Source organism: Leptosomus discolor, chromosome 3 (assembly GCF_034619465.1).
Source record: "Leptosomus discolor isolate bLepDis1 chromosome 3, bLepDis1.hap2, whole genome shotgun sequence".
NCBI lineage: Eukaryota > Metazoa > Chordata > Aves > Leptosomiformes > Leptosomidae > Leptosomus > Leptosomus discolor.
In genome coordinates, this window is record NC_141393.1 from 37,691,162 (window position 1) to 37,709,617 (window position 18,456).

Here is an 18,456-nt window from a genome sequence, read left to right on the forward strand (position 1 = left end):
TGCGGTTAGGAAAGCCAAAAGCGCACCTGGAGTTGAATCTGTTGAGGGATGTCAAAGGCAACAGGAAGGGCTTCTATACGTACATAAGTAGCAAAGGGAAGACAGGGAAAATGTGGACCCATCACTGAATGGGGCAGGGGCATGATGGCACAGGACATGGAAAAGATGTAGTGTTAAAAGGGCCACAGCAATTACTCTGAGAACATCAGGAAAATGTGTTTTTGAAAATGATGGTAATGACTGTGTGAATAAAGTTTTACTGATCTGTGCTCTCGGGAGTAACTTAAGGTTGGGAAGTTCTGCTTTGTTGACAAGCAAAAAGTTACTGTAACCTTTAACTGGTATTTTTCTCTCTCTCTCTTTTTTTTCCTTCCCCATGACTCTTTAGTAAGGTAACTGAGATAATTGAAATGTCAAGAGCTAAACCAGCAAGTTGGCAGGAGCCACGGGGTCACGCTCAATTTGCATACAATGCTGTACTATGCTCGTCTACATAATCTGTCATTAAAACATGGCAACATACCATCATGCAACATGGTAGAGATAAGGCGATTCATTTTTTTGTCACAGTGCCATGAAGTTTCAAAGACACAAGTTAGCTCATGTCACAGGAAGTATTCTGGTGGTCCAAGCGAAAGGCAGCAGATTAGGGACATGCCACTGCTTAATATTGTTTATGTTACTTAATTTTTTTAGTTGTGATTCTCATAACTAATTAAATGTTGGAGTTGGCCAAATTTTTAACTGCAGCGCTGCCCTAACGTAAGTTGGTAGGTCTCTGAAGTTAGTGAAGCTGCACCCTGATGCAAACTGCGTTTGGTTGCAAGTCCAGGCAGAACTGGGAAAGGCAGGTGCTGGGACAGGAGCAGACATTGGCTATTAACAGCAGTGGCAGGCCCTGGGAGTATGACTGTGTAAATGACTGCAGCAGAGGCCTTTGACTAAGAACCATGTGGTACACTTAAGTTGTGTAGGGCTCAGGGCATGTAGGGCTCAGTGTTTCTTCATGGGGAGAGGAAATGGTCAAGGCCCTTGAGGAGCACTACAGCAACAGAAGATTCACTGAGCTGTGGGGAGAAGGTGTCAGAAAATAAATTGCATCTCAGCAGAGTGGACAGAGTCTTGGGATTAAGAGTGTGATGGGAGATTTGACTATGCTGTAAAAATCCCATGAAGTCCTAAGAATGTGCACTGAAGAAATGACCAAGTAGCTGTGTCACAGGAGGAAGTCTGGAAGATTGTTTTAGCCATCTTTTGAAGGACAAACATCCTATGCCCACGGGACTGCACTTCAGCCATCCACTAAAGCTGAAAGAAGATGAGCAGAGAGAAACAAGACTAGGGCGGGTTTGCACCCAGTACATGTGTACTTACCAAACACAATCCTTGTCTATTTTTGCTTACGTCAAGATCATATTGGCTTTTAAAACAGTTTCTTTCATTCTGAGAATAATACACTCATGGTAACATAATAAATTCATGGTAACTGTGTTTTATTAAGAACAAACAGAAATCTCACAGTATCTCCCAGACAGCCTTTCACATACACACAGACGTTCAAAAAATAAAAGGCTTTTGTCATCACATTCTATGCTGCAGCAATAGTCATTGCCAAAAGCATTGATTAAAATAAAAATTGTTTTCTCTACCAAAGAATCACACAAGATAGGTATCTACACAGGGTGGTTGGTTGGTTTGAAGTCAAGTAAGCTATAAATAGGAGGTATATGTGCATCCATCAGAGTGGGTTTGGTCCCTGAAATACTCAAGTATTGGTGCATATTTTTAAGAAATAATGAAGAAAAAAAAAGTTCTGTATGCCATGCTTCTCAATTTAAAGTGCCATTATGGCAGAAAATAATGAGCTTTCAGGACACCTCTTGCTTATTCAACATCTCTGCTTCCTGTTTGCCCTGGTACAAGTCTCTAGACACGAGTGTCTGCACTGTAAGGTACGTACAGCCACTGAACTGCAAACAGGAGACACTTGTGCCTGGAACATCCCTAGCACAGGTGACAGCTCAGCTTATTCTGAAGCAGCTTTGTTACTGGTGGGATACAAGGAGCAGGCTGCCAAACAGACCTCTAGATACAGGAAGGATTGTTAGGCCCAGGTGATGAATGAGGAGGAGTAGTGCTCTCTGTGTTCAAACTGATGTAGCTATACTAAGATCACTCTGTGTGTACAAGAGGAAATGCATACTACTGACCAGTCTATCAGGATATATAGTCACTTAAAAGTACCAAAGGAAAAAAACCCAAAACAACCACCTAAATACCTTCTCAAAATAGTTTTTGGCTCAGAAAGCTTCTACCCTTTTCATAACTTCAAGGGATAGTCCTTAAATTTGTAGTAAATAGGCACATCGCAGTACGTGCAAATCAGGTCTCTGGTCATACGATCTTTTCCTGTCTCATGCCTGCCATATTGTTTCCATAACCCACCATGGGGTGGTTTGAGGTTGTTTTGTTAGAAGGATGCTGATAAGGGATTGCCTAGAACAATTTTTGTCTGTCCTATGTCTTCTTATTTGTGGCTTTGGACGCACCCTAAGCGTGAAACAAAAAAATTCTTGAAGTACCAGCTCCACTGGTGTCCATTAGTTGGATGTTTCAAAGTTGGCTGGCAGGTACTAGGGCAGAAAAACACGGGTAGAGGTGGTTTGTCCATTTGTGAATAGCTTTGGTTTGCTATTGCTGAATTCTTTCCAATGGTTGGATTCACACTTTTAATTTGGGAAAGTTGCCCATGAATGCATAATTATTATCGAGTTGCACATGGTACTTTTGAAAATGCAGTTACTCTTTGGTAGTTTTTTTTTAGAATGGTTATCAAAATAGCTGAACTCAAGCCTGGTAGATTTAGATTTTTCAATAAGAATTGCTATTTTTCTTTTATTTGTTTAAAATCCATTAACCTTCTCAATCATAATGAGATTTGAAAGAGAGAAAAAAATCACCCAAACCAACACATTCTTTAGGAAAGCCAGAAGAACAATAAGTAAGTACACATTTGCTGACTACCTCCTCTTTGCTATGGTAGCATGAAGGAAGCAGGAGTTTGAAAGGCAGAGATGGTTTGGGAGTTTGGGAAGATCTGTTCCAGTTGCTGAAAGAAGTACGAAATTTGTTGCCTTGTCTTCCTTTGTCTGAGGTTGTGTGCAGTTTCAAACACATCCTGAAACATCTACAACAGTGATTAACAGTTTTGAAAATGCTTGCTGACAGTGGAGCACATGACCCATTCAGCCCTGCAGCAGAGATCTAATGTTCATCTATTGCGTAGAACAACGTCAACTCCCAAAACGCATCAGTCCTGTAGGAGCAAGGGCATCGTCTAACACTGTTCCAGTCCCAGTTGTTCCGAGTCCGCAACATGCAAAGCCACTGGGTTTCCACCTTCATTTAAAGTTGAAAATACTCTTGAAGTCTGCTGAACTCTTACTCTATACTCCCTATTTCAGTTCCGGAACTACCCTTGACTTGCATCAGAATTATTCTTGTCAGTTTAGTTCCTGTTCCTTCTCAATAGCAGCTTTGTTCTTTCACATCTGGAGTAAGGACTTGGAAAGTTTCTGTCTTTCATTTGTAGCATCAGTTTCAGGGAGGAGTCAGTATAGCTCTAGGGAAAATTAAATGTCCTCTCGGTTGTGTTAAGCAGTTACATAAAAACTATTATAGTCTCTCCACAAAGACTATCTTAATAGTTCTGGGAGCAGCAACATTGAATTTAAACAGCGGTAAAAACTTTGATACTATGGCTATTCGCAGCCAGAGCACAGAGCTGAAGTTATGTCTAAACTGCCCAATCAGACTGAGTCCTGTTAATCTTTCCACACTGGTAACAGCCTCTTCAGTGCAGAGCTCATTTATGATGCAGCTCCTAATACAGGCAGTGTATGCAGGCAACAGGATGCATCCTTGCAGAGGGTCCATACCACATGCCACAGTAGCCGTTACCACCTGGTTTTTACTTTTAATAGGACTGTGTGCTCGGCCTGCTGCAGTCAGATTCAGTCCTATATGCCACTCAAAGCTGCCTTGCAGAGGTCACAGTCCAAGTCGAGTAAAAAGTGAGCAAGTTAGGGATTGATGCCAACAGAAGATTATTGGAAATAATGACAATATGTTAAAGAGGTCACTAGGAGTTTTAAAAGCTGGACTGAGATTCCAGACATAGGGTGTGCAGTGATCTAAAGGCAGGTGCAAAGCTGAAAATGGGAAGGATCAAAGAAAACGTATGTGCTTGTGAGCAAAGCAGTAAGATCAGGAGACAGATGAAGAATGGGTGCAAGGAAAGAGAGCAGATGTAATGTGACTGGAGCACTGTGCAGGCAAATGACCTGAGGCATGGTACTTTGGATGGAGTGTGGCATGGAAAGGAAACTCCTGCACAGTCCCCAGAAATATTTTTTTTTTTTTTTTTTTTTTTTTTAAGAGAAAGGACACTGCCTCTACCCACACTAAGGAACTTTGTCTATTATTATGGAAGAAGAATCAAAGCCCTGCATTCAAGTAAGGTGTGTAACCAGCAAAATCATAGCAGTCTGCAATTCAGTACAGAGCAGTGCAAAAAAAAAAAAAAAAACCAACACACAAACAACCCCAAAACCAACAACCCAAAACAAAACACCCCCTCCCCCCCAAAAAAAGCCCAAACAACCCCAAAATCCTCCAAAGTCGTTTGGAATGAGCCCTCAGAGCAGGGTGGGCCCTTTAGTGCTTCGGGGCACAGAAGGAAAAAAGCACCGACTTTCAGTCTCCCAGAGCTTGTTAGCAGGTGTTTTGCTTTGGGAGGTCTGTGTAGAAGATAGGAGTGAAGGTGTGGAGCGGTAGTTAATATAGCTGGCAATAAGAAGTGTTGCTTCAACAATCTAGGGAAAAAAGAAAATGATTAACTGTAAGTCATTTAGAGGTAAGAGTGCCCTTTGATTTTTAGAACTTATTGACTGCATAACTTTGGCAAATGGCTTTCTCAAATGGAATTTTTCACTTTTGAAATGAAGGTCTCTTTTCAAGAGTTAGGTAGAGTAAGTCCCTTGGTTAAAGGTTCCAGCTTACAAGGGATTTATCGAATGTATGTAGCTAGTGCAGCAGCCACAAGTACCAGTCCCCAGGGCTTGTACAGAATGCCCAGCTGTGATGCTGCCAGCTGGAAAGAAACTCATTGTTCATTTTGTAATTACCTTTGGAATTGCCATTGTGAAAAGGAGTTTTTCAGTGCTGTTTTTTCCAGAACTCCTTTCTTTCATTTGACCGACTACAATCATGAAGTCATCTCGACAGCCTCCAAAGGTCAGCACAGAGGAGTATGGGTAAGAGATCTTCAAGTGCTGCAGACAACAGAAAGTGTGAAAGAGTCATAGTTTTGTGAAAGAAAAACCAGCCACCTTAAACTCATATATTTGCTACTTACTGCAAGAACACCAGGTCTCCAGCAGTAACAGGCAGTATAGGTAACTGGCTCTATAGGTAACAGCTGGCAGAGAAAGCTCAAGTGAGAACTGCATTTCTAGTTTTCTCCTAGCTTGCTCAATGCCTCACTGCTCCAGAGCAATAGTCCAAACTTTGTTATTTCCCAGAGGGTGGTAGTAAAGCACATACCACTGAGATCTTGCAAGACCCATGAGCATGTTTGCTACCCACCGAAGAGGCTGTTAGCTGTTTCATGAAACCCTACCTTACACTGTAGCGGTAATTTTCCTTTGTTTATGTAGCATTCAAACATGGCACTGACTTCCCTCATCTCTGACTTCTACATATTAACTACTGAATCCATTTGAAGTTAAAGACAAACTTTTAGTAACTTGAAGTGGACTCGGGAACACCCTTCTATGGGAGGAAAGTTATTTTTCTTAAACAGTGTTCCTCACCATACCATAGTGTTATAATCCAGTATGCTGATACCATCTTCATTCACAGCTATCCAGACTGGACAGTCCTCCAGCGAGGAAGGCAAAATAGGCTAGAGAAAAAGAAAACTATTAATTTAAATATTCCTTGACCACAACACAAAGATGCTTCTGACACATATCTTGGGGTTTAAGGATAAAGAGAAGATGAGAGAATCCTACAGGCTTACTGGTCTGACATGGTTTGATTTTTAAGAGGACTTTTATCAAAATCTGGGATAACATTTTCAGATTTACACAGAATTTTGGGACTAGTGGCCCAAGAGATGCAATGATAACAAAGGCTTTGAGATTAATTAAATTCCATCAGTGTAGTTAAAAGTGAAGGAGCTTCTAGGACAGAGCAACAAAACAGCAGTACTGCTCTGCTGCTTATACTACTCTCATCAGTCAGGCAGGCAGTGAAGCCTGTTGGTTTCTACAATACCGGTGCATCCAGTACCATTGCATCAATACAATTTTCTTTTTTACAGATGTTGACAAACGTGCATCAATTATCTGTTAAAGATGAGTTATGTGTTGTTGTGGCTAATGACATGATTCTTTCCTGGGAGTCCACTATTGCATGACTAATGCCATAGGCTTTGCTGTTTAACTATTGGAAAGTTATAAAGTAAGTCAAAAATATCAACATTATTTAAACTCTGGGTGGAGCTATTCTATATTGTGATTCTTCAGTATCAGTAACCTCAAATACCAGTAACCTCTTTTGCTTTTACTCCTGACAGTGGAAATAATTGTCTTTTCAAAAACTTGTGTATTTACTCAAGAGATCCCTTTCATCCTTAGGCTTTATTCAGTAACTCCAGCAGCTTTGACTTCAAAGCAAGAAATATGTAACCATGAACAAGACCCATCTCAAGCTTTCAATAGAGGTTTCTGCTGGGTTGGAGAAGGTGGTTAATACCAAAACAAGATTTCTCAGACAGCCACCATGGGCTAAGGCATTACTTTGGGCAAGGGTAGCAGGTAGAAAGCTCTAGCCTGGGATGGGCCAAGGGATGGTACAAGCTACTGAGAGCAGCACTCCCTCCAGCTGTTCTTTGCTCTCCCGCTGATGCCTGTGGGCTGGCAGCTGACCCAGTATATGCTTTAGTTTTTGTTTCTGCAACAGGACATTAGCAGTGCTTGCCTCTCTTGTGCAGGAAGGAAAGCAGCCAGCTCTGTGTCAAGCTGAGATCAGGACTGAAATAACCATTCTCCTTCTAGCTAGCATCAGCTGCCAGGTGTGATTTATAGGGGACTCTTCCCTTCTACACACACACCACACCCCCACACACACCCACACCCGGTGGTATGTAAACAGTGTTTTTTAAGCTATTGTTGCAGTCTTGGTGACCAGTGAAATTCCTGCCTGAGAAAGCTTTGGCAAGGTTTGTAAGGAGAGGTAGTACCCTGTATTATGATCAACTGATGCAGCCAGGGAACCTCCAGTATTTATTTACTGAACACTAGCAACCCCTAGTGTTTAGAACATACTTATCTTCCTTCTTTCTAAACCTACGTGGTACCAAACAGATCTGTTCGTTCAGAACAGAGTACTGTTCAGTTTTTTCCCCTTCCTGAAGTAGAAGCATTTTCAACCCGCGTTACCAGAGATCACAGGTATATCTCTGCTCAGATAGTTCACCCTCAGGAACAGAAAAAAGTGTGTTCCAGTTACCTTAGCAGCAAATATTTTGGTTCCAAATAGAGGCCATTTCCGGGCCACCGTCAAATAAATTCGAATGCATTCTGGTGGAGAGCATCCCTGCAGCACCATCCACTTTGTCGCCAGCCTGTCAGACAGTTGCCTTTCAGAATCCAAGACACAAGACAGTATTATTTACTAATGTCTTCCAAGGAAAGGTAAAAAAGTAAGGTAAAATTGTAACAGTTAATAGATGTACCTCTTATTCCAAAAGGGCTGTTCTACACAAGCACTATGGACAGGGCTGTTTGCACTGTCAGTTATGAGGGTTGTGCAACCTCAGTTTATTTTAGCATTTTCTCTACTTCCACAATTATTGTACTACTAGTTATACTGTAATGCCCAGGAATCCCAGTCACATATGGGTTGCTCACTGGTGTATATATTAAACACCTATAACTACAAACACTCAGGCAGCTGTTACAGTAAAATTTTGCCCAGCTCGTCTTCACATTCAATTATACTCTCACCTTAATCTTGTCTGTAGCATGCTCTATATGGAGTGGCAATATTAACTCACTCTTTATTTGGCTCACTAGGGATGGTTCGGCAGCTATCTTGCTACACGCAGCTGGAATTTTCTTCCAAGAGGAGGTAAGTAATTGTGTTAGTTCCACCACTGCATCCCTAAGTAGCTTTGGATCTGGAAGATGACTATTCTCTCTCTTTAAAACAGTTAGAGCTGAGATCCATGGCAGCATCTGAATTCTGTGCTTGAGATCTCTGCATTGTGTGTGAGAATTTCCAAGTCAGAACATCAAAAAGCCCTGCCAAAATACGACCTACCAGAATTACTGCATGGCCTGAAGCAGCCCATATGCACTGGCTTTACGGCTCCTTGCAAATGTTAGGCATCTGGATTCAATTGACACTTGGGGGAAGGGTAAAACAAACTCAGAAACAGAAGTCATCTTAGGCTTAGGCAAGAGTTAATTGGAACCAAGATGCCCGATTTGGAAGTGAAAGGCTTAAACTTCTTGTCTAGGGGAAAATTGGTAATTTGGCTCTTTTTACATTAGTTACCTTCTATTTTCTTTTAAAGGAACCTTTTCCTGACACTTGTGTTTTGTTTAAGTTTCTACATCAAATAATCTTGACAGGGCTCCTTGAAACTTCTCAAATATAAAGACAGAATTTTGTGAGTACGATCTGTTTTCAGTGCCAAGTATAGAAGAACCAACAATTTACCTGAGCTGTTCAGGAGTAATGTTTTGCTTGTAGCGTTTGGGGTAGAATTTATCTAAAACTTGGTGGAGAAGATGCTGCATTTTCGATTGTGATGTTCCCCCAGGACTTGAAGATCCTGGTCGATCCAAATCCCCATATTCCACCTAAGACAACTTTACAGTTTATACTGCAACAGAACTACAGGGTTTTTAGTGCAGTAGAACATTCCATGAATTCCCATACCGATAACTACTGTGTTTATTAGTCATGCAAAAAGACACCCTTGGCTGGTGAATTTTGTCTACAGCATTTACCATAGTAAATGTACACAACAGAGCAACTACTGAGGACACGACTGCCCAAAGAATTCTTTACTGATTTAAGAAAGTGAAACAAGGTCTTGGCCTTGTTGTAGGGAGACACTTCTGTATAACTGCCCAGCTTCTTCATCTCAGTTTACATTGTTTTAACAAATGCAACACTCATTTTGACCTCAGTAAGAAACTATTATCCTGCTTATCATGCCCACAACCCATACTGTGTGTTTCATGTGGTAAAATTCTAAATGCAAGCCTGGAGGTCTAATGGAGGATCCAACAAGCAGCTCTTCCTGAGCAAGAGGCTTTTGGCAGTGAAACAGAGAAAGTTTTTACTGTTAATAGAATTCTAGTAGCGATACTATTTCCATATCTATTAAGGCACTAATGGGAGCAGTTCTGGGGATAGTCTGGCCTCACTGTTTTTTCCAATATTTTTCTTCAGAAGGAAAGGAGAGGCACTCCTACATCAAATTTCCTTACAGCAAAAGGTGTTCTAGCAACTTATGTATGCTGGTATAATGTGTTTGGCATGGTACATCTCAGACTGTATGTTTGATAAGAAAAAGCACTATTTATGTAGAAGACAGCTGCTTAGTCAAAGATATTGGTGTACAGCTGAAGTCCCTGCAGGACAAAAGGGAGGATTTCTACCCTTACTCACCTGAGCCATCAGAGCCACCATTTCCAGAGCTAATTCCTTATTAACAGGAAACCTTCCACTGGCTATTTCATTGCTGACTTGGAAGGCCAGTAGCAACCGCTCACGGTCTGTCTCACCTTTGGCCTGGCTCCGAAAATATAGCCTAAAAAGTAGAGAGGATTGTGAAGGTAAAAAGATATTGTGAACTGAAAGCAGAGGTGGGAACTTTAATCAAGATCAGAAAAATAAAAGTGGGGTTTTTTTGTAGGGTTCCCCCCCCTCCCGCTCCTTCTCCAAAGTGAACTTTGTTTATTGCCGGGGTACTGGACAGAGATTTGGAAGCTGAGGTGCTTCCCTTATGAACAAGATTTGGGCGAGGAGGCTCAAAACATGCTTTCTAGCTTTGGAAGCCACTTGAATTCTGTAAGCCAACCACTTCAAGACAGTGAAGCCTTATTAAACACAGGTAAATCAGTGTCCATCAATCCCTATCAAGCAGAGACAGGCAATATTTAAAGATAATTCTCTGCTTATTACAGAATACAGAACTGCCCCTGCTCTACATATATAAACTTCTACATGGCAGCCTTATAGACCTGTTATTTTTGCCAGCTTTGTTTTGACCACTTACACTGATATTGTTATTGAAAAAGTCTTCAGTTTGCTTCAGCAGGAAATAAGAGAGCCAATTAGCAGGCTTTATTTAAAAAAATTGAAGCATTCTTGTAAATCAAAGCTTCCTACTATTTTTTATTCCCTTCACACTTCCAATTTTCTTTGGTCTGGTATAGCAAGATGACTAATGGGGGTTGAAGACACCAGGTTGGGGAATGCTTCTGAGAACCATTCCTCATGTGTGCCTATTTACAGCTCACACCATCCAATTCAAATATTAATTTAAAGCTGCATCTATGACTATATATTCTACAATACTATACAAGATATTCATTCCAGTGGATCAGTTTGTTTATTTTTATGTCACTTTAATATTAAACACACCATCAGGACCATATTGACCTTACACATATCTTATCAGAGTCCTTGGTGTTAGAACAGCCCAACCTTGGAAAGACTTTATCAAAACATCCTTGCTGTCCAGTCTAGGCACATTCCAGTCCAACAAAATAATGCTGTAAAGTTTCACTCCTGGAACAAATACTGCCTTCTGGGTCAAAAGCAGTAACTTCTGCTTCCACCTCTGTCATACCAGCTAACAAAGTTGACAGAAATTTGTTTCACCATTATAGTCAACAAAATCTTCATACGTTCAATACAGAACTTTGTCTCTTTTTGGTTTTGGAGTGGCCTTTGTTTCGCTTGCAAAGAGAATTCACATGCAGCAAGCCATTCCTTGTTCTCGTACATAGCTCACCATTCACTGTAATTCAGAATTCGTGTCTGTATTATAAATTATGAACTTGTTCCAGTTTTTCGTTTAGATCTTTTGTTTCATGCTTCCCTTCTCTACCATCTCTCGTCATCTTACTTTTAACGTTTCTTTCTTTATAAAGTCTGGGCACTGCTACTACATGTCTCTTCTACAGCTCATGCTATTTATAAATATTGTTCTTGTATCTTTTTAATCTTTGTGATTCTTCACTTAATTGCAGGTTTCAGCATATTTGTTTTCACTGGTGATTCTTCCCCCCGGTCTCTCTTCCTCTCACCTAACTTATATTATTTAATTATGTTTTAGGATCTAGACAAATGAAATTGTGCCAAGTATGTCTTATTGTGCCACAGCGAGTTCTTAACTTGTTTTAAGTCTATTCTGCTATTGCAAAGTGTTTTGGGTTTTACCTCTAGGCCACATACCCTCTTTTATACATGCACCACACACAAAAATCATCACATCTCATGTAGGATTTGAATGCATCTTAGCTAAAATAGTTTTGGCACTAACAGGACTATAAATTACTGAATATCTACAGAGATCTATGCAGTCTGGAAATGTTTAATTAACAGCAGTAGTGAGGCCAACCAACGATGCACAATACCTGTTCTTATAGGTCAATTTCACAATTCTGGTGCCACCTTCATATTTCCCAGGATGCAATTCTTTCAAGGCTTGTTCCCATTTAGAAATGACATCACAGATCTTTAAAAAATATCATGGAGAGAGGGGAGACAAACAGAGGTGAAGCATGTAGTCAAGGCTTGAGGTAAGTGAAGAAGAGTATTGTGAAACACAGAAGATAAAGAAACAGACTGGATCAGCAATAACACAGCCCAAAGCGACAAAACAATTCCTTTTCCTGTTACACAGTATGTAATAATTAAAGTGTTCCAACTGAAAACTCCAGCTCTAATTTGCAGGGGCACGTGTGAGAGTTCTGCTCTGGTAGCAACTCTGTGGCTATGCCTATGTTAGCAAGCAGCACAGCCCAGGAAGAGCAGATCTGCCCAGTGTGACACCTGCTCCTAAGAACCTATGCCCACACTATAGGAGTTCCAAAGGGTTTTCCTTTGGACCAGCTTTAGTCTCATCAAATGGCCTGAAAGCCCACTGCTTTCAGTTCAGAATCACATCTTCCAGTTCCCGTTTCTCGTAAAAAGAATCCATTCCATGCTCTCTAAGGTTGCTCCTTAATGCGAATCAAAGCATGGTCAAATGGGAACATTTGGTCCTAGATTTCAACTTTGTAACTATTTTTAATAATTTGTAATTATTTTTAGTAATAGCATGGTTAATTTCTTTGGTTCCATTCAGCTCCTCTTGGTTATTCCAGTCGTTTTACAAGTGGTCTAATAAAGCCCCTACTTATCTTTTGATAGCATATCAATAAAAGGAATGTGAACATAAGAAGCCACATGAAATCCATAATCAGATATCCTAACCCTCTCTTAAGAAGCTATTGAGGTTGCCTTGGCAAGTAAATAATAACCAGTTAATAACCAGTAAAAAAGTAATGCCTTTGATTGCCTCAAGCTCCTTCATTTACTCTAGTATCTCATCTCTCCAAACAGTGGTTCAATTACTAGCAAAGCTCCAGATTATCTGATCTATGTCAGGCCATGAAAGCAAAGTATATAATTTGGCACTGTCTGTGGTAGTCTCCTCTTCAAACCATCTAATTTGAAGTTATGGGAATCTTCTCCCTCCATTGTCCAATGTGAAATTTTACACTTTGTAAAACTGTTCCTTACAGGTATCAGGGCCTCTTCAAAGTGCCATTACCACTATTCCTCCATCAATGCCATATGGCAAATTATTCTCCCAGATCTGTACCAAAATCTGACGTCTCATCCATGGCCACTAGGCTGCTCATTTAAGGCAGTCATCCACCTGCAGCATGGGTAAAAATCTCCATATGAAAGACAGATGTTAACACTTTATCTGCTTTCCTTTTCCCTTGATCTGAGGCACTCCTCTCTTTTTTAAAGTGAGGTAAAGTGAGGGCATACTCAGCAGAGCTTTCTCCCCTAAGTATGTTCATCAACAATGAAAGTCTGAGTTATCTGGAGACAGCAAGGAGATACTTCATAATCCAATAGATGGGATTTATATACACATGCCAAGAGACTCACAGCTTTACATAAATTTGTCTCAATTAGGAGTGTCACATTTGATGTTGGTTCTAATATCTGATCATGCCAGCTAGCTCAGTCGTGTTTTAATTTTGTAGTCAAAACAAATTAAACTTTAATATGTGCTAAAGTCTGAGTTAGAGACATTTTAAAAATTGACCAATTGATCACCTACTAAAACAGAATGTGCTTTGTCTTAACTAGTGTCTAAGACTAGACTGAGCTAAGTATAGAATCATAGAATCACTTAGGTTGGAAAAGACCTTTAAGATCATCAAATCTAACTGTAAACCTAACACTGACAAGTCCACCACTAAACCACATCCCTAAGCACCACATCTTTCAAATACCTCCAGGGACCATGACTCCACCACTTCCCTGGGCAGCCTGTTCCAATGCCTGACAACCCTTTCAGTGAAGAAATTTTTTCTAATATCCAATCTAAACCTCCCCTGGCGCAACTTGAGGCCGTTTTCTCTCGTCCTATCAGTTGTTACTTGGGAGAAGAGACCAACACCCACCTCGCTACAGCCTCCTTTCAGGTAGCTGTAGAGAGCAACAAGGTCTCCCCTCAGCCTCCTCTTCTCCAGGCTAAAACAACCCCAGTTCCCTCAGCCACTCCTCATAAGACCTGTTCTCCAGACCCTTCACCAGCTTCGTTGCCCTTCTCTGGCACATGCTCCAGCACCTCAATGTCTTTTCTGTAGTGAGGGGCCCAAAACTGCACACAGTATTCAAGATGCGGCCTCACCAGTGCCAAGTACAGAGGCACGATCACCTCCCTACTCCTGCTGGCCACACTATTCCTGATACAGGCCAGGATGGTGTTGGCCTTCTTGGCCACCTGACCACACTGCTGGCTCATGTTCAGCCAGCTGTTGACCAGCACCCCCAGGTCCTTTTCTGCTGGGCAGCTTTCCAGCCACTTGTCCCCAAGCCTGTAGTGCTGCATGGGGTTGTTGTGACCCAAGTGCAGGAATTAATACCTCATCTCTGAATACTAATCTAGATAGACAATACCCAAGTGTATTTGATATTGCTGCATTAAGAAAAAATTATTAGCCATTTAGCAGCTCTTCAAAGATGTATGCTGAATGTAGCGGAGTGGAAAAAAAAAAAAAAAAAAAAGACACCACACCTTCATGTTGCCCTGCAGACAGTGTTCCAAATTCCTGCCAGAAGGATCATCTGTGAACAGAGAAAATCCCATGTGGGATGGCTTTCTCATTCCTGTCTCTTGGTTCAGTCGCTGGATGAATTCATCAACTGTTGAAGAACCATCAAAACCTACAACCTGCAACAAAAGAGTTAATTAGGATAACTTTCAAGAAACATGACATTGATGGGCATCACAACTAATGAAGCTTGGTTTCCTACAGATTGGTGTATCAGGATTGACTGCCAGCTCTAGTGACAGCACTTGCATATTGTCTCCCTCCACATCGCACTCTTTCTCATAGTGAGACATGTACGACATCTCTCCCTTTTTCCCATCTACCTTTTCTTTCTAAGGCCTGTAGAGCTGGGGCTGGATTTCTTTAATTATCTCAGGAGAAACCGCTAAAATGGCAAGGAAGAGAAATACAGTCTGTCTCCCCATATCCGACATGTCCAAAACCATGGTGCCACCCACCCACATGAAGGAGGCAGGTTATAGTGCAGTCCTCTAGTGCCCAGAAGGAAGACAGCTGTGGTGGCTCACCTGGTAGGTTCCATTCATGAAGTGCACTGGGATGCTGAAGGGGAGTGAGTGGTGGTAGGGATTTCTCAGCAGGATGGACACAATCTCCATCCGGGAGGGCTTGGCTTCCCGCTCGCCAGTCTGCACAGTGCGGTCTACGGATCTCTGGCAGTAGATGGCATACTTGCCTATTTCATTCCTAGGTGGAGAGGTGGAGATAAGTCACAAACATGCTTCAAATACAACATCCTCTTTCATTTCCCATGCCATGACAAAGTATTCCTCTCTCAGATACATCTCTGTGCAGATATCCTAGTCCATCTCAACAGACTAACACTTCAAGTGAAAAGCTACTACACAAACCTGAGCTTGAAGGATCTGTAAAAGTAAGGTAGACAATGGACTCTGGGAAGCACAAGAGCATTCCCTGCTCCTAGATGGACTTGACATAGTATAGGAATATCCTCTTCTGTACCCCATTGCCATTACAGTATCCATTAAACTCAGACAAATTTACCCTCGAACTTGCTGTCATGCCAGCAGAATTTAGTTACTATCGTGTCAAGTCCTGGTAAGTATTAATAATAACTTGTAATCCATTAGTCTCACTTACAGGATTATATAAACTATGATTACCAATTTACATGGTTATACAAATTGTTGTAAGTTTCCATGTATTAAACCTATCTACCAATCAAGAGGCTTGACAGAGATTCAAAGTAGGCTCAGATTTCTTAATAGTTCAGTACAGTATAGGGATAGTTACTAACATGATCAGTTTACTGTCTACTGAAAGAGTGTTCCACTGAACAGCACTGAAAGATCTAAGTGTCTCTAAAGCCAGGCAGGAACAGTCAATTACACCTTTCAAAAATGTTAAGAATGTGTATACTGAATAAATACTGAAATTGAAGAATTTATATGGATTTATAACCATGCTATCACTTCTGCAGGGGAAACTAATTTAATTCAAGAGGCCTTCAGGGGCTATGTACGTGATTAAATCTCCAGTTAAACCCCTGTAAGCAACATGAAAGTCCAGAGCTCTGCCTTTTCACTGTAACAATATGTTGCTTACCTCCTCAGTAATGCATTTGTAAAATTTTCAAATAGAGAATCTTGCTTCAACACGAAGCTGTTGTATCTGCCTTCCAAATGCTCCTGAGCCCTGTGTCTTCTAACCTAGAACTACACCCCACTTTTCTTCCTCTCAGAGATTTGATATATACTCTCAAGGTCACCTTTCATGAAAACAATACCTAGAATGAAGATCTAGTGTAAATCTAGACCATAGGCATTATGCAGTGTAAACATTCTGGTGTCTTGTTTACTGTATGAAACAGGGAAAACATGTCTATAACTGGTCAAGAAACAGCTGCACCTGCTCCACCTGAAGAGACATAAGTATTCCTAGAGCTAGGCAGAAGGAGCTAAGCTAAGTCCCATTTAGCAACTGCTCTAAATTTAAAGATTAATATAAGCACAGTTTGCTGTAATTTCTGTTTTTTTTCTAGCACTACTAATTGTTTCATAGCTGGATCATATAAATATATTTCCTCTTTGCTTGTGCTTAAAGTTTATTTGTTGATAAAGGTACTTTTGGCTAAGAACCTGGCAGACTATCAGCATAGTAATGCTTGAAACTGATGCATTGAATCAGTTTCACAGAGCCCAGCACATACTTAGGGAACTCAATAGTCCCTAACAACCAGGGCCATGAAGATGATCAGGGGGCTGGTGCACCTCCCCTGTGAGGACAGGCTGAGAGAGTTGGGGTTGTTCAGCCTGGAGAAGAGAAGGCTCCGGGGAGACCTTCTAGCGGCCTTCCAGTACTTAAAGGGGCCCTACAGGAAAGGTGGGGAGGGACTCTTGATCAGGGAGGGTGGTGATAGATGAGGGGTAACAGTTTCAAACTGAAAGAGCGCAGATCTAGACTATATCTAAGGAAGAAATTTTTTACAATGAGAGTGGTGAAACACAGGCACAGGCTGCCCAGAGAGGTGGTAGATGCCCCATCCCTGGAAACATTCAAGGTCAGGTTGGATGGGGCTCTGAGCAACATGATCTGGCTGAAGCTGTCCCTGCTCACTGCAGTGGGGTTGGACTAGCTGACCTTCAGAGATCCCTTCCAACCCAAACTATTCTGTGATTCTAACAGAGCAGCTCCACTACTAAGCTGAATGGGCCAGTTTGGGAGCTGGTAATGCGCAAATTTGAAGATGGTTTCTATTATAGCCAGAAGATCCCTAATGTGTTGCCTTAGCCAATGGAGAGAGAGCCTGAACATAGAGGAGTGCCTGATAACTGTATTTTTGCTTTTGAGAAGAAATAGCAAATGTGAGGCAGCATATAATAAAATAAAACAACCCCCCTGATTTGATAGGAGTACACAGATTTCCTTCGCAATACCAGCAGACTTTTAGCTTGAGTTCCAAGGCAGACTTAGGCTGAGTATTTGAATATAAATATTTGTTTGAAATGAAACCACTCTTTTACCTATATCTTAGCAACAGTATATTGTGCAACAGACAACTAGACATCTCTGGCTGTGACCTCCCCGACAAGGACACAGCAAGATATGCTGAAGACCAGATTACCATGGAAACAAAGAGCACAGCATGAACACTGAAGAACAACTTACTGCTGTTAGAGTAGTTCTTGTGCTGTTTTCTTATAGAGGAAAGTGTTACCAAAGAGGTAACAGAAAACAGTACTAGCATATATTTCAGGTTTGTTAGTTTTTCTTAACTCTGTGGTTCCCTGAGAAGTTCTCTGCCTCACTTTCATCCTGTTAGTATGCCTACTAACCTGACAGCAGAATATAGTCACATAGAACTCTAATAATTCATTCTAAATATTTACTTTGATCTGTCCTTCTATCAATAAAAGAAAGCAGCTGCATCAGAAAAAAGCTCTCTATGCAGCTCCAGTTGTATCTGCAAAAAGTTCTTTTACTAGTATAGGTCACTCAGTTTTGTGAACTAGCTTAATATAAGTGACAAATTAATGTGAGTGACTGAAGGGAGACAGCTTGATACCATTTGGAACCTTCTGTCCCCTCACAACTTATTTTTGCAGGCGAGTTACAAAATTGCTTCCATCTTTATCCATAGTTGATGCAAAAAGCAACCTTAGCTTGTGCTGTTGCAGTCTTTACCTGGGGTCTGCATGTCGCTGCAAGTGCTGTTTGATATACCAGAGGAAGTGATGTTGAGGCAGGAACAGAGGAGCACACAAAGCCAGGAGCTGCCAGCACTGTGAACATAAAACTGGACATCATTCTTGTTCTGTACCTTCTGACTTAGTCTTTCATAGAATACTGCAACCAAAACGTTGGATGGTGACTGGTGCTTCTGGCAGTCGCCAGTTTTAGGCATGTAGTTCAAGATGCTTCAAGGGGAAGTGACAGTCAGAAGACAGACTGCTCTTCAGTATCTCAACCTGGACTCTACGAAGAGGTGTTCTGAATGACTGGCCACTTTTGAAAATTTTGACTAGTGTAACCAGAGCTGAGCGAA

The 18,456-nt window shown here is 41.2% G+C and overlaps 1 protein-coding gene across 1 annotated transcript in view; it reads right to left on the reverse strand.

Annotated features, from left to right (window-relative positions):
• Window positions 1-4,697: 4,697 nt before the first annotated feature.
• The window catches only part of PLEKHH1 (pleckstrin homology, MyTH4 and FERM domain containing H1), a 54,753-nt gene continuing 40,994 nt past the window's right edge, over window positions 4,698-18,456 (reverse strand). Inside the window, exons 20-29 of the mRNA XM_086462664.1 lie at window positions 18,096-18,193; window positions 14,960-15,137; window positions 14,396-14,551; window positions 11,727-11,827; window positions 9,751-9,892; window positions 8,791-8,933; window positions 7,576-7,705; window positions 5,879-5,965; window positions 5,187-5,333; window positions 4,698-4,874 (exon numbers count right to left, since the gene is read on the reverse strand). Coding sequence (XP_086318790.1) covers window positions 4,698-4,874; window positions 5,187-5,333; window positions 5,879-5,965; window positions 7,576-7,705; window positions 8,791-8,933; window positions 9,751-9,892; window positions 11,727-11,827; window positions 14,396-14,551; window positions 14,960-15,137; window positions 18,096-18,193 — 1,359 coding nt within the window. The remainder of the gene's footprint in view (window positions 4,875-5,186; window positions 5,334-5,878; window positions 5,966-7,575; window positions 7,706-8,790; window positions 8,934-9,750; window positions 9,893-11,726; window positions 11,828-14,395; window positions 14,552-14,959; window positions 15,138-18,095; window positions 18,194-18,456) is intronic.